This window comes from Equus przewalskii, chromosome 8 (assembly GCF_037783145.1).
Source record: "Equus przewalskii isolate Varuska chromosome 8, EquPr2, whole genome shotgun sequence".
NCBI lineage: Eukaryota > Metazoa > Chordata > Mammalia > Perissodactyla > Equidae > Equus > Equus przewalskii.
Window position 1 is genome coordinate 83,528,602 of NC_091838.1, and position 24,078 is coordinate 83,552,679.

Consider the following 24,078-nt stretch of genomic DNA (forward strand, 5'->3'; position numbering starts at 1 on the left):
TTCCCCACTGTACCCCAGCTCATGGCCCAGGGCCTGGCACTAGGCCAGGTAGGGTAGGGGGGAATTCTTACAGAGCCTACAGGGCTGGGACCCACAGTGAGCGAGGCTGGTGGAGCGGACAGCTCCACTCTCCACCTTCAGTCTGTGGCAGGAGCCAGCTGCTCCAGGTGCAGGCCCCTTCTTCCAGCTCCAGGCTTGTTTCAGCCTCTTCTGCAGCTCCCATCCTGGTCTCAGCACCCACCAAGATGCCCTCCCCACACACTCACTTGGTCGTTCACATGTCCCTGTTCGTGCAGCCTCTCTCCTGCCTCACCACCCACCCTGGGGTCGGACGTCCCTCCTTCCCTGTCTAGATCCTCAGGCTTGGGGTCCCCTCCCTCTGTCCTGAGCACCCCTCCAGCTGGGGGCCCTGGCTGTGGCTCCTCCCTTGCTGTCTTCTAGGTGCCTGCCTGCCCAGGCTCAGGGGTAGCCACGGGCAAGCAACCCTACTGGACTGGTGCGTGAAATCCTCCCCCAGCTGTTTGTTTTTCCCAACAAGACGGAGAGGCACTTAATTTTCTCTTTTTCGGGTTGTAAGAACAGGGCTGAGAGATGCTGGATAACATCAGGAAATTCAGGAAGAAGAATTCCATGCAAAGGTTTTGGGAATATCTGTGACACTCCTCAGGCCCCAGATTTTAGGAAGACGTTTAGATGGCCAGTTTAGATGGGTAATCGAGACACCCCAGAAAAGGGAGAAAAGGAAGATCTCTTTCCAGCAGGTTCCCCAGCAAATGATGGCCGTCCGTAAGAAACATCCCGAAAAACACCATACTGAGAAGGATGTGGGCAAAATTTGCCCACCGATTTGACACCTACTGCCGACAGGACTCCAGAGGTAAAGCACCTGGCTGTGGCACCTTGTGTGTAAGATTTGGCTCTTACTCAGCAGCGAGGGTCCGCCCGACTGTACTGACAGAGAACCTAAGCCGTCCACACTGGAGCAGCCACGCGCAAGGGACGTCTCCAAGGCCTCTGCAGCCCGAGCGCCCACGGGTCTGGGGCCCCGCCCCAGCCCCGCCCCGTCGGCCTCAGGCCCCGCCCAGCCCAGTCCCGAAAGCTTCAGGCCCCGCCCACCCCGCCCGGGAGACCTCAGGCCCCACCCCACCTTGCCCCGCCCCGCCGGCCTCAGGCCCCGCCCCACACGCCTCAGGCCCCGCCCAACCGGCCTCAAGCTCCGCCCCGTCAGCCTCAGGGCCCGCCCTCCCCCTCCCGGGAGACCTCAGGCCCCACCCCCCCTCGCCCCGCCCCGTCGGCCTCAGGCCCCGTCCCAGCTCCGCCCCGCCCAGCCCCACCCCGTCGGCCTCAGGCCCCGCCCCTTTCCCGCCCCTGTCCCGCCCCATCAGCCTCAGGTTCCGCCCCGCCGGCCTCAGGCCCCGCCCCACAGGCCTCAGGCCCCGCCCAACCGGCCTCAAGCTCCGCCCCGTCAGCCTCAGGGCCCGCCCTCCCCGGCCCGGGAGACCTCAGGCCCCACCCCCCCTCGCCCCACCCCGTCGGCCTCAGGCCCCGCCCCTGTCCCACCCCTGTCCCGCCCCGTCAGCCTCAGGTTCCGCCCCGCCGGCCTCAGGCCCCGCCTCTCTCCAGGGCCCGCCCGAGGGCGCCGTCTGCTGAGAGCTCCGCCGGGTCCGGGCGGGGCCTGGGTCCTGCCTGCACATCGGACACTCTGGGGCGGCCGGTCCTCCCGGCGCCGCGCACACTGGGCCCCCAGCACCCTCGCTGCCGCCGAGCGTCTGACCGGCTGCCCTAGCAGCGTGGCCACCGAGGCGGCGGGCCTCCGGGTGCCCAGAGCGTTCCGGAAGTGTGTGTGGGCGGGTGGGCGTGGCGGAGCGCACTTCCGGCCGGCGCGCGGGCTGCCACCTCCCGCTCCGAAGGTGAGTGGGCGCCGGCCGGGGACTGCAGTGGTGGCTGCGGGGTCGGTGGCTGCTTCTGCGCCCGGCCCGGCCTCGCCCCGCTCCCGCGCGTCGTTCCTGCGGGCCTAGCCCCACCCCGGCCGCCTTGACCTTGGCCCCGGGCCCGGCCTTGGGGGCTCATGGGGGCGCCCGTCGCCCCAGAGCGCAAAGGAGGCCTCCGCGGGGCCGGCCGCAGCGGGCGTGCTGGCCCCTGGCGATCGCGGCTGTCCGTTTACGGGGCGCCTCCCCACGCGCCCGGAACCACAGGGACGCGCGCCATGATTATGCCCACTTTGTAGATGGGACAGTGAGGCTCAGAGAGGTCCCTGGTCCGAGGTCCCGGGCCGGGGAGTGAGCGCCGTACCTCAGCCGGGCCAGGCTTGCTCCCTGCCGCCAAGCGCCCCGAGATCGGCCCTTTCCCGCGGGCTCAGGCTCCCAGCTGGGAAAAGAGGGGGCGGAGGAAGGTTTGCTCCTGGGCCGGTGGCATCTGTGTCCCCTCGCTTTCAGCCTGTTGCAGCAGCGTGGGTGTGGAACCTGCGGTCGGAGTTTGTGCTCGCGTCCTCAAGTGACCGTCGCCTCCGCTCAGCCAGCCAGGGTAGGGGTGAGCGTGCCCTTTCCCAGTAATTCCTCCACAGTTAGCCGAGTGACTAAAGATGTGGCTTGGGGGTTGAGGACGTACACTCAGATGTCACCACTGCAGCCCCACCCTGTGTCCACTCACCTGGCTGCCTGTGACCCTTCCCGGGGATGGGCACTAGAGGATTCCGACTAGCGGATGAGGTCTCCCCGGGGCACCCAGAAGGCCCAGGCACTGGTGAGGAGCCCTGTTGGGGCTGCCTCCCCACTTCCTTCAAGCAGGTGCCCTGCAGCCAGCGCTGAATGTGCATTAACTTTCGTTCTTCCCATGTCCTCTTTTTCAAGTAAGGAAGCCTATTTCATCACAGCTGGAGAGAAAAATTCTCACGTTGGACCAAGTCGTTCTTGCAAACCAAATTAAAGAAAAGTATCTTTGATCCCAAAGGAGGCTCAGAGCACCAAGGGTGGGCCGGGGTGTGGTGGGTTACAGCCTGCGGTGTCTGAGGGCTGCATGGGGTCTGAGGAAGAGGGTTTTTCTCTCAGGAAACAACTCGTCAAGATTTACTCTAGAACATTTAAGCTCCAGCAGGCAAGGTCCAGCTTTCCGCCCTCCTCCAGGGCCAGCCGCCCCCAGCTCTGGTGTGGGAGGTTTTCCTGGGCGAACAAGCAAGCATGCTTTTCTCTGGGCGAGTCCATGGCTCAGGAGGACATTCCAGGCCATTGCTGGCACAAGAGCTTCGGTTCGGTTCCTGCAGGTGTGCTGGTGCTATCCACATGGTGGAATAAACAAACCAGAGACCCGAATCACCTCGCCCCCAGGCCCCACTCACCTCGCCCCCAGGCCCTACGTTACTTCTTGGCATCCTCATGCCTCTCACCCAGTGAAGGAATCTCCAGCTGGCCTGTGGTCAACAGCGGGCGTTGCCCCCGCCCCCTCATCCCCCTCTGACCCCTTCATCCTGCCATGGTTTTCCTTTCCCTAGGTGTGCACACCTTCAGGCCTTGGGGAAGATGGCGGCCCCGGGGGACGGTCGGGAGTCCCCTCATGTCCCATCCCCTGTCAGTCTCGAGTCACCGGGGACACCTGGAGCCCACCATCACGAGGCACGGCTTCACCTCCACGGTCATCAACACGGTACTTACGCTGCTGCTGTGCTCCCGCCTCACTCCCTCCATCTCCCCGCACCATCTGCCCCGGTGCCACCGACACCAACACTGACACCGACCCTGCGGGCAGAAAACGAGGCAGCTCCCTGGTGCTAGGGCGCCTGCAGCCTCAGGCTTGGGTCGGGACCTGGGCAGGAGTGGTTGAGGCTAAGGGCCGAGCCGTGTGAGCGAAGGCTCCCTCGGGGACAGTTCCGTGGGACTATCTTTCTTTGGTGGGGGGAGTCAGGGGTGAAAAGAAAAGCAGCCTCTGAGGCCAGGCCCTGCATGACAGGAGCAAGTCATCTCATCTCCGTTGCAGCCTTTGTTTCCAAACCAGGAAGGCAGCATCCGGAGTTCTGGGCAGGCTGGATTGGGTGGAGGCCCCCAGGGACCTGTAGGGTTGGAGTCCCTGGCCTTGTCCCACGCCCCTGGCAGAGTTGGGGTGTCGAGGTGTGGAAGTAGTGGACCAGTCAGGAGGATGTCCAAGCCCTGTGACACGTGGTGCCCCTGGGCTCTGGCTGCCCTGGTGCCACCAACACCAACACTGGCTGGGGGAGTCCCAGGGGTTCCATCCATGTCCCACATTCCACAGGAGGCCTGGTCTCACTCATCTCACAGCTAGAGACACAAATGAGCTGGTGACAGCCAGGACCAGGGCCCTGATGCGGTCTGTCCCACTCGGGGCGAGTCCCAGCAGCTTGCACCACTGTTCTGAAGAGTTGGCACTGAGCCCGGGCTGGGCCCACTCTGTGTCCAGGGTTCTTGCTCTTGGTGGGTCTTGGCATTGTGGTGAATGACGTGTTGACAGCTGAGATTCATCGAGCAGCAGCTATGCTGTATACTACACTCTTTGCCGAGGGCTCTCTGTGGATTATCTTGACGTCCAGGGACAGCCCTCCCAGGTGGGCATTGACAAATGAGGACAGTGAGACTCAGAGAGGTCAAGGGGGTAGCATGAGGTCACACAGCTTGGCAATGTGGGATTCACCCCAGGTCAACCCAGGACCTGGATGGGAACTCCTAGCCATGCCCAGTGCTGTGCCCAGTTCCAGGAACCCTCCTGACCCCCTGTGTGTCCCTGTGGTGGGTCAGGCTAGGACACGTGGGTAAGGAGCTGGGTGCTGCCTGAAAGGAGCCTAGAGCGCACTCAGCACATAAGCTGTGCAGGCTTTTGCTGGACCCGCTGCCTCTCCCTCCACGGTAGTTTCCAGGCCTTGCCCAGGGCTCCCAGCCTTGTGCACCCATGCTCTCCAACTGCTGTGTAGCCCAAGTTTTGAGGTCCACATTTCACATCCACTCTCTCATGTCACCCTCACAGCAATCTAGCAAGGTAGGGCCTCCTGTCGCCATGTTTCTGATGGGGACACGGCAGCCCAGACATGAGCCAGGGGAAGCCAGCAGGACTCAGACCACATCAGTCTGACTCAAGCCCACGCCCTCCACCCCACATTGGGCCCCAGCAAGCTGTGGCTCCTCCTCTTGGGGAGGTGGGCTTGGGACGGGGAGGGGCTGCCCTGGAGGATATGCCAACCCAGCTAGTCCAGCAGGATTACAGGGCTGCTGCCCAGGATGCAGGTCCCAGAGCCCATGTGGAGGGACTGCCCCTGACCTGATCTCTGCCAGCCATGGGCAGCAAGAGCCCAGAAGGCTGGGCTTGGGTCCCCTGAGCCACATCCAAGTGCCCTAAAGTGCCTGGGGCTTTCCCCATGGGAGGGAGCAGGCTGCAGCCAGCAACTTCAGCCCTCACTGTGCCATACCAGACACAGAGGTGGGGGTACCTTGTCTGCAAGGAAAACAACCAGGGTTGACCCTAAAGAAGAGAGATGTGAGGCCACCGGGCAGGCCCTTTTGCCTGGTACCAGCCAGGCCCTGGAGGGGGTGCCATGGAGGGTAGGGCTGGGGGGTGTGGTTGAGGAGAGGTGGCCGAGGTGTGATGGAGCCCAGGGAGGTCCACAGGTGGCCAGAGGCAGGAGAGGGGCTGCATTCATTCCCTCCTCGGGAAGACAGGCCCACATGGAGAGCTGGGCCCAGCGTCCGGCTGTTGCCGAGGGTGGAGACCACCCCCCGCAGTCTCTCGAGCTCATTTCCTCTGTGGATTGGTTCCTCGGTGCTCCAGGATGCACAGATGCTTCTCAGGAAAGACCCCAGCGCTTCAGGGACCTGCCAAGGGCCCTCCAGCTGGTGAGGCCAGGACTTCTGGAGCCCCAGCCCCCTGATTCCCAGGCCAGAGTCAGGTGATGGGCCAGAAAGAGCATTCTGGGGCTCCACCCTGAGGAGCTGGGGTCCCTGCTGCCCACTCCAGGCCCGGCTTTCAGCAGTCTCCCAAATCCACCTCGCACATGTGGTCATTTCGAGAACCAGTTTCTAAACCTCTGCAGCTGGGCACGGTGGTGGATGCCAGGGCTACGAGAGGGTTGGGAACACAGGGCGTCCTTCGAGGGTGAGCCCTTTGTTCTCTGGGAGGTGGGGGCAGGGTGGGCATGAAGCTGGGGCTGTGCAGCAAGCTCGAGGCCACCCCCAAGCCTCCGGCGCAGGAAGGTCAGGCGGGTGTGGTGCGGGCAGTGGGCAGAGCATGGTCCTCTCCTAGCACCCCCCGCCCCTCCCACAGACACACTTCTGGAGCCCAGGCTTCGCTGGACTGCCCAAGGGGCTCCTTGGGGACTGGTACCCCAAGGCTGCACCCACCAGACCCAGTGCTTCCAGAGAGTTCTGGAAGGTTTAGTCACAAATCCTGCAACAGGAGGGGCAGTCTGTGAGCAGAACAAGTGCTGGAGTAGGGCTGTGCTGGGGCCTGCAGCCTGAGGTGCGTGGGAGCGCGTGGCCAGGGCAGCGCCACCCCAGCACTGGGGGCAGTCTCCAGATGGGGCCTGAGACTGAGCTCGTGCCCACTGGCCATGCCCTGCCCCAGCTAGCTCCTCCCTATGTCCGGCCCAAGCATGCAATTCTGTGCCATTTGACAAACAAGGAAAGCTTCCAGCCAGGAGAGCACCCACTGCCCTCCCTCCAGAGGGCCAGCCCCAGCAGTGCAGCATCCCCCTGAGTCTGAGCCTGGTGCTTTGGCTGAAGTGGAACATGCCTGTCGCTGTTGCTGGTGAGGGCAGCCTTCCACATCCAGGCCTTGATGTGTCCCTGGGTAGGAAGCACCCAGCATGGGGGGACACAGCACTGAGCATCATGGAAGGGACTTCAGGACAGGACTACACGGGCAGGCCGTAGCAGGCGTCACCCTGTCCACCTGCCAGGCCCAGGGTCTTCTGAGATGGTGGTTGAGCAATGGGGGGGTCGTGAGGGTCGCAGCCGAGAGAGGTCCATGCTCCTAGGCCTGCCCCATGCTGGGGAGGGACTGGGAGAGCATTTGAAAGTCCCAGAGGTAGCTTTGGTTAGGACCCCAGCACATTCCAGCGCCACCAAGCTGCACCTTGGGGCCCCTCACTCAGGAAAGGGGTGTCACCTGGCTACACCCATCTCTTGAATGCCCCAGCCCTTCCTGGCTCTCAGCACTGGGAGCTCCAAGGAGTGGGCAGCATCCTGCAGGCAGCCAGGTGAGCCCTGGGCTGGATCCAAGAGGAGGGGGAGATGAGCCCCAACTCTACTGTCCCCCCCAGGGTCCCCCAGCTGCAGCCCCAAGGTGCGCTCTCAGCCACCACAGGAGGAGGAGCTGTCAGACCTAGATTTCCAAGATGTGGAGGAGGTCCAGATCGGCAGAGACGCCTGCTGGCCAGGTGAGTGAGCAGAACGCCATCTGGGGCAGCCCAGGAGCGCATATGCCTGTGGCTGCCGCATGCCTGGCTCTGGGCACCACCACTACCAGGACCCTGAGTGCTGCTTGTCCCTGGCTGTGAACTCACTTGTGTCCCCCACAGCCCCTCCCCCATTCAGTCCCAGTTTCATCACTGACACTTCCTGAGGCTCTGAGTGCAGCCCAGACCCCACAGCCACTTGCCTTTGGGGCTGCAACTCGGCACCACTGCCCCCCAGGCCAGCAGCCAAGGAGTCATCCTGGGCCCTGTTGTCCCCTGTATGCTGCCCTCGGCCTCTACTTGTCCCTTGAGTTGAGCTCTAGTCCCCATCCCCTTCTTGGCACCACCTCACAGGGGCTGCACTAATCCAGGCCCTCAACCCCCGTTGCTCCCCCGACCCTTGCCTCTCTCCCTCAGGAGAAGCCCTGGGGATGCCCCCTTGGGGTCTCCACCTCATGTGTGGTCGGCACTGCGCCCTTCGCCCCTCTCCTGGGATCTGGAAAGGTCTGAGGTCAGGTCCTGGGAAGTAGACCTTTCCTGCAGCAGTGACAGGAGGTCCCCGGGTGGGCAGGGGAGCTGCACCGAGAGGCTCTGCCACCTAGGCCTCGGCCAGTCCCTGGAGGAGCTCTGGAGGGGCGTGGGTCCTTGGAGAGGGGTGCAGCAGCAGCCTCCAGCAGCCCGCACCCTGGGGTCTAGGCAGCACCCTCTGGAGCAGGGGGGCTTGGCTGCTTCGCTCTGAATCTGAGTGTCAGGCCTTGTCCGCCCAGGTCTGCTCTGACCCTGGTCCCCAGCCACGTGGCACTCCCTGCTGGTTTTGTCACCTGGAATGGCAGAATAGAGACCTCATGGAGGGACGGACTGGTGGGTGGGTGGGTGCTATCTGCTTCTCCCATTTCTCATTTCAGATTCTGAGTCGGAGCCTGAGCAGGCTCTGCCATCTCCCAACTCACATGATCCTGAAGATGAGGTGGACCGGGACCGGGGGGCACTGAGGACCCTGCTGAGGAACCTTCCCCGTAGACCCACATGTGGGGACAGCTTTGGGCAGGAGTCCAGCTTGGAGCGCCCAGCAGGTCAGCCGCCAGGGGCCATGGCCTGCTCCCGGGAGAGGGGCACCTGGCGCATGACGCTCATGTCACAGGGAGCCTCTGAGACCGAGGGGGGCCCCGAGCGGGCCGCCGAGCTGGGGGGCAGCTTTGGCCGGGGCTCGGCCCTTGGGGCCCGACAGGGCGGCCCACGGGGTGGGAAGCCTCACAGGTGTGAGGCCTGCGGCAAGAGCTTCAAGTACAACTCGCTGCTGCTGAAGCACCAGCGCATCCACACGGGCGAGAAGCCCTACGCCTGCCACGAGTGTGGCAAGCGCTTCCGCGGCTGGTCGGGCTTCATCCAGCACCACCGCATCCACACCGGCGAGAAGCCCTACGAGTGCGGCCAGTGCGGGCGCGCCTTCAGCCACAGCTCGCACTTCACACAGCATCTGCGCATCCACAATGGCGAGAAGCCCTACAAGTGCGGCGAGTGCGGCCAGGCCTTCAGCCAGAGCTCCAATCTGGTGCGACACCAGCGGCTGCACACCGGCGAGAAGCCCTACGCCTGCAGCCAGTGCGGCAAGGCCTTCATCTGGAGCTCCGTGCTCATCGAGCACCAGCGCATCCACACAGGCGAGAAGCCCTATGAGTGCCCCGACTGCGGCAAGGCCTTCCGCGGCCGCTCCCACTTCTTCCGGCATCTGCGGACCCACACGGGCGAGAAGCCCTTTGCCTGCGGTGCCTGCGGCAAGGCCTTTGGCCAGAGCTCCCAGCTCATCCAGCACCAGAGGGTCCACTACCGGGAGTAGCAGGCCCAGGAGGCTGTGGTTGAGCCGGGAGGGGGCATGGATGTGGCCTTGGATCGAGGGGGTTCTAGAGGGAGGGCTCCTGCCTTCTCACCCTTCCTGCTGGCACCGCATGCCAAGGGTCCTGAATAAATTCTTTTTAATTGATGGAAATGGGAGCCACTCCTGCCTGGGCAAGGCCATGGGCTGCTTCCCATCCCTAAGGGCCTGTGTCAGGAGAAAAGCGACTAGCCTAACCCAGCACCCTATTTAGTCTCCTGGCCTCATGCGTGGTCAGTCCGAGCTCCCTGGGGCCTGAGGCCTAGGGGCGTCCTGACTTGCCTGGAGCCATAGCCAGGACGTGGTCAGGTGCCCCAAGATGGGTATTTCCAGATGCAGAGAGGCACACGGGAGGACAGGGCTGGCCCAGGCTGCCCCCTCTCGCCCTGGGCATGGGATCACTGGTAATGGGCTCCCTCACCTACCTGGGAGAGTGCCTGCAGCAGGATCTCCGTGTGGCAAGCCCCCAGATCCATCCGGTGTGCCTGCTCACCCTGTCTCTGCACTTAGTGTAGGCTGCCTGTGGGAAGGGGCCCCTGACCATTGCCACTGCCCCTATGCCCACTGGCCCTCATAGCTGCCTCCAGCCCTGGGAAGGTGGGAGCTGGGTGTTCACCTCTTGACGTGTGGGCCACTACAGCCGCAGCTGGGTCACGGCTTTAGCGATCTTCAGATCTACCGGGGCTGTCCTGTAGCCCTGGGACTGCCAGGCCCTATGGTCCAGGCAAGAGCTTGGCTGGGTGTCAACAGGCATTCGCGTGCTCCCTGCCTGGCCCCTCCCCAGGCTGCAACTCCGAGCATCGCCGCCCCAGTTCCTCCGCTTGCGGCTGAGACCGGGTCCAGAGGGCCGGTGGTCGGGCTGCCTCGCCTCCCCAGGCCACACTCCCAGGGCCCCATGGCCACCAAGCCCTGTGGACTCCCGGCCCTGTGCCCCCATTCTGGGGGAAAGCCACTCCAGGGGAGAGGGCTGAAGGTGAGGCTGTCTCTAGCCGTCAGCTTCAGGAGTCAAGGCTCCTCCTCGAGTTGCTCTGTTGCGCCCCGGAATTCAGTCCTCTCGGCCTGAAAGACTAGGGAACTCCACCTTCTGCCTGCTCCTTTCTCCCCGTGATACCGCGCGGGTAACGAAGCTTGGGCCCTTCGCGGAGCGGCGGGGTCAGCCTGTGCTTCCAGAGTGTCGTCCTGCAGCCTTAGTGCAGAGGCTGGACCCAGATGCCCGCTCCGCGACCGGACCTAGCAAGCGGCCACTGAAAGCAGAGTCCGGCGGTCCTCCACGCTGCCCTAGACTGTCCGGGAAGTGGCCCACGAGCGCCAGGGCCAGGCGCACCTGCGGCCAGCGAGCGAGGACCCGACCGGGACTAAGGGGCGGGGCCTGCCTGGAGCAGGGAGGGGCCGACTGCAGCCGGGGAGGGGCCTGGGAGAAGTGGGCGGGGCCGACTGTAGCCCCGGCGGGTCGGGGTCTGGTGCCCCTCCGCCGAGCCGCCGGCCTGCGCACCCCGAAGGACCCCAGAGGAGGGGGCGTGGAAGAGGCCGCCCATGGCTGCGCCTCCTCGGCCTGCCTGTAAACTCAGCAAGGTCGCTGTGTCTTCCCTTGTCCAGCAGGGCCCGCTGAGATGGGCTGACTGGCATCCGCGTTTCCACCAGTGTCTCTTCCCCAAGTTCGGGGCCCGGGGCTGGTTCTCGAGCGTCCCATCTGACCCCTCAGCGCTTCCCGGGAACGGAGCGCTGGGCAGGACCCGGACTCCTCAGGGGTGCCCGCCCGCGTTTATCAGCGTCGTTGAAGTGCACCTCCTCCATCTCGGTCCCTGGTCGCTCCCGGGACCGCGGGCGGCCGCGCGCCTCTCCCGAGCTCCTGCGCCGCCTCGCTCGCGCGCCCTCGTCTTGCTCCAGTTGCGCTCTGCGCGCCCTGGCCTGCTCAGGAGCCTCCGTCCCGCCTCCCTCCGACCCCACGTTATCACCCACCCCGCCGCCGCCGCTGTCATTCTTCCCGCCCGGCCCCGATCCTTGGCTTCGGCCTCTTGCTCGTCCCCGAAGTGACCAGGAATCGTCCCAAGGAGCCGGCGGTCTCCGGGAGCCCGGGTTCAGGGTCCTTCTGTCCTGATGGCAGCCCCCGCACTTACTCCCCTCACGGCGCCTGTTTCCTCCTCCGAACGCGGGGACGGCAGACTGCGGGCGCCGGCGCGGCTCTCGGCAGGACGGCGCTACACTCTTGCACACCGCCAGGCACACAGCAAGTCCCCGTAAGACGGGCTCCTGGAAAGGCTCTGTCGACAACCAGGGACAGGTCAGGGACCCTATACGCGGAGGGTCTCAGCAGACAGCCACCAGGGGCCAGGGCTGGCCACAGTGAATGTGAGGGACCACAGTGAGAGGCAGAAGGCCCCAGGAAAGGGGTCCGTGTGCTTCAGAGCCAGGAAGTGACCACTTGTGTCGGGGCAGTGTCTGCTTTTGGCCCCAAGAGGAAATGGAGGCCCTAGAGGGGCTCTGAAAGGAAGAAGGGTGGTCCTCTGAGGAGCTTTCTAGGGCCCGGACAAGGATTGGGGGCAGACTTGATCATCATCTTGGGCTCTGTGCAGGGCGTGGAGCGAGCTGCATGTGCCTGTGCATCAGTAAATAACCGACGAAAACGAGCCTAAGTGTGGAGACCTTTCAGTTGGATACAGGGGTTTTTATTTTTACATGAATTTAAGCAGCGTGGTGTAATGGTTAAGAAAATCGGCTTTGGAATTTAAAGCCCAACTCTGCACTTAACTGTAAGGTTGTATGAGTTATTAATCTCTCCGAATTTGTTTCCAATTAGAAAAAAGAGGTATTGGAGGACGGCCTGGTGGCACAGGGGTTAGGTTTGAGCACCCCGCTGTGGTGGCCTGGGGTTCACCTGTTCAGATCCTGGGTGCAGACCTGGCACCAGCCAAGCCACACTGCGGCAGCGACCCACATACAAAACACAGGAAGATGGGCACGGGTGTTAGCTCAGCGACAAGCTTCCTCACACACACACACACACACACACACACACACACACAAAGACATACTGGTCAGGGTTCTCCAGAGAAACAGAACCAATAGGAGATTAGAGATCTATCTATCTATCCTACTAACACCTAAGAATGGACTCCTGCTATCATGGAGGCTGAGAGGTCCCCGCATCTGCATTGGCCTGCTGGAGACCCAGGAGAGCCAAGGGTGCACTTCCAGTCTGAAAGCCAGCAGGCTTGAGACCCAAGAACAGCCAGTGTTTCAGCTCACATCTGAAGGCAGAAAGAAACCGATGTCCCAGCTCAGCATTTCGCAGGAGATCCCGCTTGGCCTTTTTGTTCTATTCAGTCAGCTGATTGGATGGGGCCCACCCACACTGGGGAGAGCAACCTGCTTTACTCAGTGTACTGATTCAAATATTAATCTCATTCAGAAACACCTTCACAGACACACCCAGAATAACATTTAACCAAATATCTGGGCCCCTGTGGGCCAGTAGAGTTGACACATCCAATCAATCCTCACAAGCAAGGAGAAGAATCGTACTTATGCTGTGGGGCTGGGCTAATTCCTCCTGCTACAGAGCTGCTCTCTCACCAGGACACAGGGCAGAGCTCAAAGCAGCCCCAGACCCACCTCCTTCTGTTTTAGCCACTCTAGGGGCAGGGGTTCTTCCTGGCCCCAGCACCTTGGAAACACCCCCAGGGAAGGGCTCTACTCGGTCCCACTGGGGGCTTGTGCCACTTGCAACCCACCCCTGGGCCAGAGGCTGTGACCAGGGAGATGAGCTCAGAGATTGCTGCTCAGCCCGAATCTTTTTGTTTTTTTTCTAAGGAAGATTCACCCTGAACTAACATCTGTGCCAGTCTTCCTCTGTTTCATATGTGGGTTGCTGCCACAGCATGGCTACCAACGAGTGCTGTAGGTCTGTGCCCAGGAACTGAACCAAGCTGCCAAAGCAGAACACCCCAAACTTAACCACTAGGCCACGGGGCCAGTCCCTCAGCCCGACTCTTTTGGTCATGCCCACAACTGGGTGCAGGGTGCTGGGATGGGCAGACAGAACCATGGGTGTCCTTTGCACAGGTTTTCAATACGACTGTCACCATGCACTTGTCTTTTTCAGTTGCTATGCAACACTCCATATTGGGCTACCTCAGTTTCCCCGAGGTTTCAGTCTTTGAGAGACTCTAGATTAACGATAGAGGTGGAAGCCAACACGTGGTCTGTAGACTTCATGAGCTGTGTGTCGCAGGCCCCTAAGCAGGTGGGCAGGCATCTCCCAGCATCCACCTCCAAGGATGTTCACTCTCTTTGTAGGCCAGCTCTGCCACTCACTTCTGTGCCATCTTGGGCAAGGTACATATCCTCTCTGAGTTCCACTGGTAAATTGGGGATAATGATTTTACATCCAGGGGTTTCTGTGAGCACTAGATGAGATCCTTGCCAGTCATAAGTTAAGTTGAGTTTGTAACCGGCTGGCCTACCATCCGGAAAATCATCACAGCCTCATCTGTGATAGTTCATGATTTATTCATTCTCGGCTCATTCATTCAGTAAAGCTTTCTTGAGCACCTGCTCTGTGTGGGTGTGTCTCCACCTAGGAGGCTGCGTTCCCCACAGCAGTCTCCTCTGACCTTGTCCTCAGGGTGCAGCACGGTGGCAGCCCTCCGCATCTGCAGCACGACTTGAGTCTCTGGGGCCACTCAACGGTACCAGTGGTCGGATCCCCCAGCTTTATCTCTTAAACCCAAGATTTGTGACTAAATCAGATCAGGCCCAACTTTTCCAACTGCACTAAGGAAAGCCAGGCAACCGGTTCTTCGCGGAGACCCCTCCAGAGGTGTGTCTCTGGGGGTCTCTGGGCTGGAGGAGGGGCCGGGCTGGACCCAGACCCTGCGGAGGGGTGTCTCTGGCCGGGGTCTCCGAGTTGGGCGCGATGAAGGTGGTCTAAGACGCCGGAAACACGGGAAGCAGTTCAGCAGCTGCGCAGAGAAGCTCCCCCGCCGGCTGGAGGGCGGCGCCCCACCGCCCCGGCACTGCGCGCGCCCGGAAGCAGCGAGGGCAACCCGGAAGCAAACCGGAAGGAGCGCGTCCCTCCCTCCCCCAGCCCCGCCCGCTCCCTCTCGCGCCTCTAGCGGCGGAGTCTGGCACGGCGGCCCCCGCAACGCCGAAATGGGGTCTGCAGAACTGGGTCCAGGGTCGGAGCCCGGCTGTGCGGGCGGGTGGAGCTGAGAAACAAAATCTAATACCTGGCGCCGGAGGGCACAGAGGCCTCGTGCATTTGAGCGTTGTTCATAAGATAAACTTTGAAGGCCACAATTTACTCTGTGCTCAGGTGGCCTCGGATGAGATTTTGTAGGAAATCTTCTCCCACTTGTCGCCAGCGATTCAGAAGTCATGCAGGTGTTCCTAAGCCTCAGGGAATTCACACGAGACCACAGATGCAGGCAGTCCTCCAGTCAGAACTGAAAGCGGTGGTGCGCCCGAGAGACACGGTGGATGTCGTGGCCGTGGAGGACGTGGGCCAGAGCTCTGACGTTACCAAGCATCAGAGACGTCTCCATAGAGAGAAACCCTATACATGTAACTAAGGCACACAGACCCTTAGATGGCCATCAGATGTAACAAAACGTTACAGGGCTATAGGGGAGGAAGACCTCATGAATTTTACGAATGTGGGAAGGGCTTCAGCGCTGTTGGGGCTCGGTTCAGCATCAGAGAAGTCAGACCAGAGAGATGCCAATGAGTGACCTGGACGTGGCGAAGTCTTTGGTAGAGGGTCAGGTTGCCAGGGATCGGAGTTCACACGGAAAGAGACCCTATGAATGTAGTGAAGAGGAAAAGCCTTCTGGGTTCATACTGGGGTGGGGGAGGGGACTATGGATGCAGGGCCCGTGGAGAGGCATCAGATAATCCACACCGGAGAGGAACCCTGTGAATGTCACGATGCAGGAAATAACCACCACTGAACACTTTTAGCATCTGATAAATGGCACCCTACTGTGCCGCCTACCCCACCCTACCACGCCACAACACAGTGCCACAGCAAAAAGCCTGTAGGCAAAGATCTTATGCCTGGGAACACCAGTGCCTTCACCAGGGAAGCAGCAGGGAAGTGAAATGCCCCTTCTCGCTTACACCAAAGTCACGGCCAGGGGATTCACCCCAAAGTGAGCCTGTGGGAGAGGGGCCTCTGCAGGCCAGAGAATTTTCTTGGGGTTGTGGTCTGGGAAGGGGGCATGTTCTTTTTGGACTTGGTCCGTGTTTTCTTAGAGCAATTTCTGAGACATCGTGTGCAGACAGTGCCGGTTGACAAAGATTACAACGATCCCAACACTCAGCCTGTACGTGCGCAGATCACTGGGAAAACCCACCCTGGTGACTGGAGAATGAAAGTGGAGCCCATTCCATCCTCAGAGCCTAAAAGGGTTGTGTGCCTTTCCCATAAGCTGAGTCCAGTAGAATGTGGTTGGGAGAGAGAACTCTCTCCTGTAGCTGCTGCAGTCCCCACCAAGAAGTCCAAGGGAGGGCTTCTCTGCAGTGTCTTTTGAGACAATGGACACATTTCCATCCATTTTTCACAGCGCTGCCCTCCCCTTTGTTCAAGCTGAATCTCTTCCTTGGAACGGCTCCGTGCGTCTTTCTGCCTTGCTTCTGGAGGTCTCATGCTGATCTCAGCAAACTCAGGTGAAGCACTGGCCCCTCACAAGGCCCCTTGCTTTGCATGTTCTAGGATCTTGTTTCATGGGGTGTGAGAACCCAGTAAGGGACCACCCAATTACATCACCTGGGAGCCTCCTGAAAACCACAGACTCCCAGGTCCCACCGTAGGGGAGACAGATTCAGTAGGCCTGGGGTGGAGCCAGGGGATCTGGATTTAGTTCCAACACCCCCAGTGATGTCAATGGTGCACAGGTTGGGAATCTCTGGTCTCATCCAGCCCCTCAAAGCAGATGCACCTGCGCAGGCAGTTGTCCAGGCCCTTCTCAGACACCACCTGGACAGGCAACCTGGACTGCTGCACAGCTCTGGCTTGGGCCGGAATCTGTGCTTTCACCTCCAGCTTTTCCCAGCTCTGCCCTCTGGGCTCGTCATAGCCTCGCTGCACTCGTCCATAGCAAGGGCCCTCAGGATGTGGAGGTAGCTGTCACGCCCAGGGTCCGTCTCCTGCCCGCTGCGGTTCTTTCCTAAGCACTCAGTTCCTTTAGCTGGTCGCAGGGTTCGTGGACTCGCCTTAGCGGTGGACGGTAATGTTGTCACCCCGGTCCCAGCCAGCGGGCGCCATCCTCCGCTAGACCGCTCCAACCCAGAACTAGCCTCCGCGCACCCCCGTCCGTAGACCAGAGAAGTCTTCTAGAGTCATAAGTCGGATAGTGGCCCTAGCTTGCTTCCCAAAGCCCTTCCTGCAGCCTTCAGGGACCTACACGCCGGGTTCCCCTGCTCGTTCCCTTCCAGAGCCTCTTCCTCACCAACTTCTGAGAGGCCCCATCGTCCCGTCCGAGCCAGCACCTCGGACAGCTCCAGGCACGCGCGCTGGGCCCGCCCGCCCCGAGGCTCTCCGGGGCCCTCGGGCCGCTCCCCTAGGCTGGTCCCCGGGCTAGTCCCCGGCAGCTCTCCCGGTCTGCTGCCCCGGGCCGCTTCCCCAGGCCACTCCCCCAGGTTGGTCCCCGGCCGCTCCCGGGGGCCGCTCCCCCAGGCTGGTCCTCCGGCCGGTCTCCCGAGCCGGTCCTCCGAGCTTCCTAGAGTGCCCGGAAGTGCCGACGGCGTGGGGCGGGGCATACTTTGGTCGCCGCTCGCGTTTCCGGCTCAGTCTGGGTCCGGGTCCGGGTCCGGGTCCGGGTCCGGGTCGGAGGGGAGCAGGCGGCGGGCGAGAGGCTTGGCCGCGCGACTCTCGGGCCCCGGGCCCGGAGCGGACGGTAGACGCGGTACTGCGCCCGGCCCCCTCGGGCCTTCTCTTGCGCCATCCGCACGACTCAGCCACCCGGCGGTCCGCGGGGGCGGGAGCCTGGGGCCATCGGCTGAGGGCCTGGGGCCCAAGTCCTGCCTCCCGGCTCTGCGCTTTAAGGAGGCCGGCTGAAAGATTCGAGAGCCCCGGGAGAGGCCGCTCCCCCGTGTGAGAGCACTTGGCGCGGGCACGGCCCTTCGCACTCCGCTGGGGAGTGTCTTCCTCGGGACCTGTCCACCAACCAGCAAGAAGTCTTCACCTGCCGATGGCAGCTTTGTCACCTGCTGTCACCTCACCTCTCTCTTCGCCTGCCGAGGGCACACGGCCAGGCTCTCCTCTTCCGGAGGCCGGGATCCAGGAACACGGTACTCCACTCTCGAGGCCTGGTCTTTGCCCTCGGGCCCCAGGCCTGACCTTGACATCTCTGGTCACTGAGTGTGCAGCATCCCCCGCTCAGCCCAGTCCCCTCCTGGCTTGTCGCAGGGTCAGGCAGGCCCCCGATCTCAGAGAAAATTGAAGTCTGGTCCTCAAGGAGCACAGGTTTTAACAGTTCTTTTTCTTAGATAGCGTTTGGGAGTCTGTTTTTATTGTAAGAGTCATTCATGCTCATTAAAGAAAATTTGGGAAGTGTCGGGAAAATAGAAGAACACCCCCCCTCCTCCCAGGAAAGAAATCACTTGTCAGCAGATATAGGAGTGTCTGCACAGGTTTTCAGTCTTTCAGGCTCTGCATGGTGGTTTACTGCCCTTGCTGCCTAACCAGATTGATTCAGAGCTTAACCTCAGCCCTAAAATGAAGTCATGTCGTGAAGGTCTCAGATCTGCCAGGAGCAGTGCTAGAACCCCTGTGCACCTTCTCTCCAGCCCCCCCATTCACTGGCGGGAAACCGAGGCTCAGAGAAGACTTACCACAGCCAAGATTTGAACCCAGATCCGGGATTCTGTGACCCGTGTTCTCCCAGGAGGCCTTCCACCTGCCCACCCCCTCCTCCCCACTCGCGGTTTGCTGTAACCCTCGGTGGACGAGCCGTCCACTCACCAATTCTACAAAACGTGCCCCCCCACTCAGGAATTCAGCACCGTGTGCCAGGCCCCGGGTGCCAAGATGGAACGCTGTGTCACTGCCTGGAGGCGCCCCACAGCCCCCATGGTGGGGGAGCTAATAGAGGACAGGTCCACTTGTGGGCACAGAGCAGGAACTCTTGGCACTGTAATTTGCCCCATGTGGTCTCCAGCCCATCCTTAGGTCTGAGGCAGGTGACGTCGTTCATCCATTAGGCAGCTAGTACCTGTCGGGACCAGCCTCTGACCCGGGTCTGCCTGACCCCATGGCCGGGCCTTCCCACTGCATCCTGTGCGCAGTGTGTCTGTGAGGCCGCCGCCCCTCTCCTGCATACCTGACCTTCAGGCAGCCCCTCCAGAGGGCAGCGTCCAGCCAGCGTGGTGTGCACTGCCTGGGATGAAACTGAGTGACATGTAGGCGGGAGAGGCAGGTTTCTCCCCAGGACCCCAGTCCACTTGTCCACCCGGCAGGACCCCCAGCCCAGCTCTGGCCTGGGAGAGGGCACCATGGCGATGGGCAGGAGGCAGCTGCGTTTCTTAAGGTCCTGAAAGCTGTAGCACATGCTGCATGGCCTGTACACTTGAAGGACAGCTTGGGTGGGTGTAAAATTCTTGGAGTGGGGGTGTGGTTGTGGGGTTTTCCTCGCAGCCTTTGCTGAGCCTGCCCATGCTCCCACCATGAGGAGCTCTTCTCATCCCTTCCTTGTCCTGGAGCTTGAAAGCTCCACCAAGATGTGCGCTGCTCTTGGCCAGCTTACATTACATTTTCCTGGGGTTGGTGTCTTATTTTTAAATTTTTTTATTAGGATATAACTTACATATTGAAAATTCCTACATCTTAAGTAGACTGCTTGACTTTTTACATATGTTTACTCTTATAAACCCAACCCAGTCAAGACGCAGAACTTTCCAGACCCTCCCCTTCCACTCAGTTGTCACAAGGTGACCACCATTCTAGCTTCTCTGCGGCCCTGGTGCTTTTCAACTTCAGATGAGTGGGATCGCAGCCTCAGCATGCTCCGGGTCTGACTGTTGCTCAGCATCGTGAGTTTGGGCTATACCATAGCGTGTGTCCGTGGTCGGTGCTCCCTTTCCTGCTGGGAGGCATTCCCCCTCTGTGCTTCACGCCTTCGTTGCGGAGACATCTTAGTCCCACAGTCCCTCTGGTCTCTTCTTCAGAAGACCCATCTGGAAGTGTCCTGCTTGTCTTCCCCTGCCTTCCACACCTTCGTCTCTCCTCTTATCAATTGTTCTGATCGTTTCCACTTCGTTTTTCAAGGATCCCTCAGGCCTCTCTGCCACATCCCTGACTTGACTTTGTTGGGTTAGTTCAGCTTCTTGTTGCTTCTAAAAAAGAAAAAAGCCTTTTCTTTTTATAGGAATAAAAATTAAGTAAGCAAATACATTTTCATTTTTCACAAAAGTATTTTAAGGGAGAGTTACTAAGAAATTAATAGTGGACAATGAAAGCCCAGTAAGTTAGTCTAACGTGTACTTCAAAACTTCCGAATAATTTGTCAACGGGAGTATGTTGGACTTGATCCCATTGTTACTTCTCGAGGTCGTGTGTCTCTCCATCCCAAACCTTCAAGTCATGTCCTTCCTTAGCTGGAACCCTCTGGTGGCCCCAGGGCTGTCAGTGCAGCCAGGCCCCGTTCCCTACCCACCGATCCTCACCCCTGGCACACTCTCTCCCAGCGCAGTGCCCTCTCCTGCACTCCTATTCACGCTTCAGGACCCGCTTTGACAGTGCCAGCCGCGGCTCTCCTGAGGAGTCAGCTGCTCCCTTGTCTCAGCTGCTGAGCTAGCCCTCTGCACACCGCTGTCTGGACCTGCTGCACCTCACGCCTGTCTCCCTTCTTCGCGAGCCCCCGAGGGCAGGCACTGTGGTGCCCTGTCCCCCTCTGGGTGCATCCGCAGCATCCAGAACAGCAGGAGCAGGCCTCGCGTCAGGCCTCCCTGACTCCACAGCACTGATATGCCGGGCAGGGCTGGCCTGGAGGCCTCTGGGTCTCACCATGCTGCGTGGGTTTCCCACCCTTAGGGCCTCCAGGGCGTCTCATCGAAGCCTCTCTCAAAGAGCCCACTTGTTATCGCACAGATTCCGTGGGTCGGGAGGCCGGGGCAGTGTTGCTGGGGCCGCTGTCGGGTCTCACAGGCTGCAGTCCAAGTGTCAGCAGGGCCACATCCTCACCTGGAGCCCGGGGTCCTCCCTGCGGTGCCCTGTGCCTGAAGCCTCCTCGCGCTGCGCTCAGGCCCTGGAACAGCAGAAGCCTCCCCACGGGGAGAAGCCGCACGAGTGTGGCGAGCGCTGGAGGGCGTTTGCCCGGAGGTCGGACATGGTGAAGTACCGGAGAATCCGCACCGGCGAGAAGCCCTTCGCGTGAGCCGAGTGCGGCCACACCTTCCGCCAGAGCTCCGAGCTCGTGCAGCACCGCAGGGTGCACACCGCGAGAAGCCCCACGCGTGCAGCGAGTGCGGGCGCGCCTTCCGGGCCCTGTCGGGCTTCTTCCGGCACCTGCGGGTCCACACCGGGGACAAGCCTTTTCTCTGCAGCGAGTACCGGCGCGCCTTCAGCCTCAGCTCGCACCTGATCCAGCACCAGCGGGTTCACGGCACCGAGTGAGCCGAGGCGGCCACCCGGAGGACCTGGGCCATGCAGGAGGGTGGAGGTGTCGCTGGGGACGCCCGCTGCGCCGTGCGGGGGGCGGCGTGGGTGGGCAGGCTGCTGACCTCCTGCTGAAGCTGGTCGGCACACCTCGGGCCCCCCAGTCCAGTCTTCGCTCCCCTCTGGGGCCTCTAGGTGGGACAAGTGCAGACGGGGTCAGGGTCAGGGGCCTGGACGGGTGGGTTGAGCAGGGCGGGCATGCCCTTTCTCTCCTTGGGACGCCTGGCGGCCTTGCTGTTGACACACAGGCGAGGAATGTAGCCCCTGAGGGCCCCGCGGTGCCCCGACCGCAGCCGGGCGGACATCTAGACCAGGGCTCTGCCAAGGGGCCAGCGCCCCTGGCCTCATTTCAGGCAGCCATCAAGCGACCACTGGTCTCTACATTTTTAAAGGGTTATGAGAAAAGGTGAATAAGCGCAAAGCATCTGTACCGCCTGGCTCTTTACGAAACAGCGGGCGGGTTTGCTCTCCAGGTTCTTACCCCTTTTTTAGGAGGGGCCGCGGGGCCCCGCCCCTGCGCAGCTCGCCCTGCGCTGGGCTGGAGGGGGGCTGGGGGGACCTCGGGGGCGGGGCGCGGGGAGGGGGCAGGCTCCAGGCGGGGTCGCGGGCAGTCGCCTCCTGTCCGCAGCTGGGAAGGGAGCGCCGCGAGCCACGCTGGAGCCTGAAACGCGGCGCGGGGGCGAGGGCGCGGGCCCGGAGTGGAGTCTGGAAGAGGGGCCGCCTCTCCGGTAGTGGGGCCGGAGCGCAGGGTCAGGTCACAGGCCCGGGACGGAGCCTGGACGGTCCAGTGCGTAGCGGGAGCGAGGTGGGACTTGCGTGTTAGAAATGTCGCTTGTGGGAAGAGCAGCCCTCCAGAGTACCTGAGATAGTCCCCTGGGATGCGGACGGAAACCTCTCTTTCTACTTTCTAGATCATTCTTTTTACATGTTTGAATTTTCACGTGTTTTATAATATTTATAATTTGTTACAAATGAATAATACAGTGGGCGTGTCAACAAGGGTTTGCTGATGCAGCGTGCAGTGAGAAAGCCTCAGGACGCACACCGCGGAGGGCGGGCCGGTGGGCGGGCTGTAGGGAGGCTCCAGAGGGGTGGACCCGGGGACCCTGGGGGAGGCCAGAGGCGGGAAGGTCGTCAGCGCAGGTACTGAGAAAGCTGAGGGACTGCCTGGTGGTCCTGTGAGCAGGGGGGCGTCCTGTACGCGGCCACCCTTGGCCCCTTCGGTGGCACGTGGCCTGTGGTCTGCATTCTGCTCTCTGCTCTTGCGTCTGGAAGCTATTTCTGGGCCAAAAGAGGTGACGGTTCTGACAGCGACTACCTGGGCTCCTGCTGCCTGGCCTGCAGCACCACGAGGCAAAAGGCTGGTCCACTGTGGTCCTGCCCTCTCCTCTCTTCCCCGGGTCGGGCAGACACGCCCCAGTTCTCCTGAACCTGGCTGGGCCTCAGACTGGCTCTAGGCAATCAAAGGGAAGTGAGGAGCCAGCGGGGCCTTCTCCACATTCTCTGCACTCGGCCCACAGCGACCAGCGGCCTTCACTGGTGCCTGGCCTGAGGAAGACCAACAGAGCAGAGGCGGCCTGCGGCCATGACCACGGACCTCTGCTGTTTCCAGCGCAGGGACTAGAGCATGTCTGTTAGCACAGCGCAGCCTGGCTTCTCCTGACTGAGTGAGCTGTGTCCCTTCCCTTTTCTGTGGGCGAGCTCCTTCGTCTGGAAGCCCAAATTTCCTCCTCTGCAAAGTAGTGTCCCTCTCGGGGTTATTCATAGCAGAGGAGGTGATTCGCAGTAAGGGGCAGTGGAAGGCGAGCGGGCCGGTAGGACACGTTAGTGCTTCTGCCTCTGCAGCGTCCCCCGGGGGCTGAATTAGTGAAGGGACAGACCCGTGTGTGGTTGGGGCCACAGGCCCTTCATTGTGAGTTTGGCTCTCCTGCCACCAGGTCTCTCTGCCACCTCTGCACCTCTCATCTCTGCAGGTCCTTGTGTGGCCACAGGCTCCAACTGCTGCCTGGTGTTCCCCAGGTCTGACACCATCTCAGCCCAGGGCTGCAGAGGACAGAGACCTCTCTCCTTCAGCTTCTGGGAAACCCCAAGAGAGACTGGTCACAGGCCCATCCTGGGGGAGAGAGGCTTCTAGAATGACCTAAGGGAATAGAGAAACAGCACTCAGAAGGAAGGGGTGCTGTTACTGGAATGCACAAGGGAAGGGGTCCCCTCAGGTGCACCCCAGAAAAACCCGTGCACACCCGGTGACAAAGCCACCGCTCTGGCTGTCTGAACGGAACAGCTCCTTCCGGCACCTGGTTGTCAGACTGACACGTGTGGTGGGAACCCAGGGCAGTGGGAACACGTGCAGCCTTCTGGGCTCTGCTACACGTCTCGAGGCTAAGGAGGTGCTCAGGGAATGGAGGCCAGGGTGTCACTGCTGGCCTCCAGCTGCACCCTCTGAGAACAAGCTTGATATGCGATGTGTGATCTGCCCCATGGCTTACACATGAAGCAGCCCTTCCCCAGGTTTTTACAAGCTTATGAATGACTGCTTTTACTTCTGTTTGCCAAGATTTCACTTTTTTGATAAAACTTTTGACAAGCCATTTTTCCTATTATATAAGCAGATTATATTGTAGAAAATTTGGGGAATGGAGAAAAGAAGAAACAAATCACACTAGTTCACACCACGTGGCAGAAATGTACTCTTAGAATTTTTTTACATCAACACAAATTCTTTTCCCAAACCGTTTTAGAATGGTTTGCATACATTCTGTCCCTTGGCCCCATCACACTGCAGGTTCCTGTTCTGTCTCTGTCCCACTGTTCTTCACGACGTTTTCCCTTCAACCCAGGATCCATTTTCCCTTCAGTCCAGGCTCCAGTCTGGGATCATATCTTGCCTTTAGTTGCCATATGCCCTCAGGATTCCTTAGTGTGGATCCGCTCCTCAGCCTCTCTTACCTCCCTGGAGATGGTTTATTCATTGCAAGGGCAGAAATAGCAGCCATACAGTGGAAAAAGCAGACAACACCTCGACTACATGATCGGAATTATCACCAGCCAGTGAAGGGCCGATGGACACCATGTACCTTCATATGTGACACCCTGAGGACACATCATTGCAGTGTTGCAGCTGGACATGCATGACCTGTGTCCAGCTAAAAGGAAAGGGGA

The 24,078-nt window shown here is 60.9% G+C and overlaps 1 protein-coding gene across 9 annotated transcripts; it reads left to right on the forward strand.

The window, feature by feature from the left end:
• Positions 1 to 1,239: 1,239 nt before the first annotated feature.
• GLI4 (GLI family zinc finger 4) lies at positions 1,240 to 9,377 on the forward strand. Of its 9 annotated transcripts, none has more exons than XM_008542883.2 (5): positions 1,240 to 1,910; positions 2,436 to 2,529; positions 3,488 to 3,639; positions 7,256 to 7,372; positions 8,296 to 9,377. In XM_008542883.2, the coding sequence occupies exons 3-5, from the start codon at positions 3,516 to 3,518 to the stop codon at positions 9,225 to 9,227; spliced, it is 1,173 nt and encodes a 390-aa protein (XP_008541105.2). In that variant the 5' UTR covers positions 1,240 to 1,910; positions 2,436 to 2,529; positions 3,488 to 3,515; the 3' UTR covers positions 9,228 to 9,377. The 9 variants fall into 9 exon arrangements, with proteins under 9 accessions (XP_008541105.2, XP_008541103.2, XP_008541104.2 ...); XM_008542881.2 differs by having other exon boundaries at positions 1,532 to 1,910; positions 2,436 to 2,523; XM_070632169.1 differs by having other exon boundaries at positions 1,642 to 1,910; positions 2,436 to 2,523; positions 3,488 to 6,741.
• The last annotated feature ends 14,701 nt before the right edge of the window (positions 9,378 to 24,078 follow it).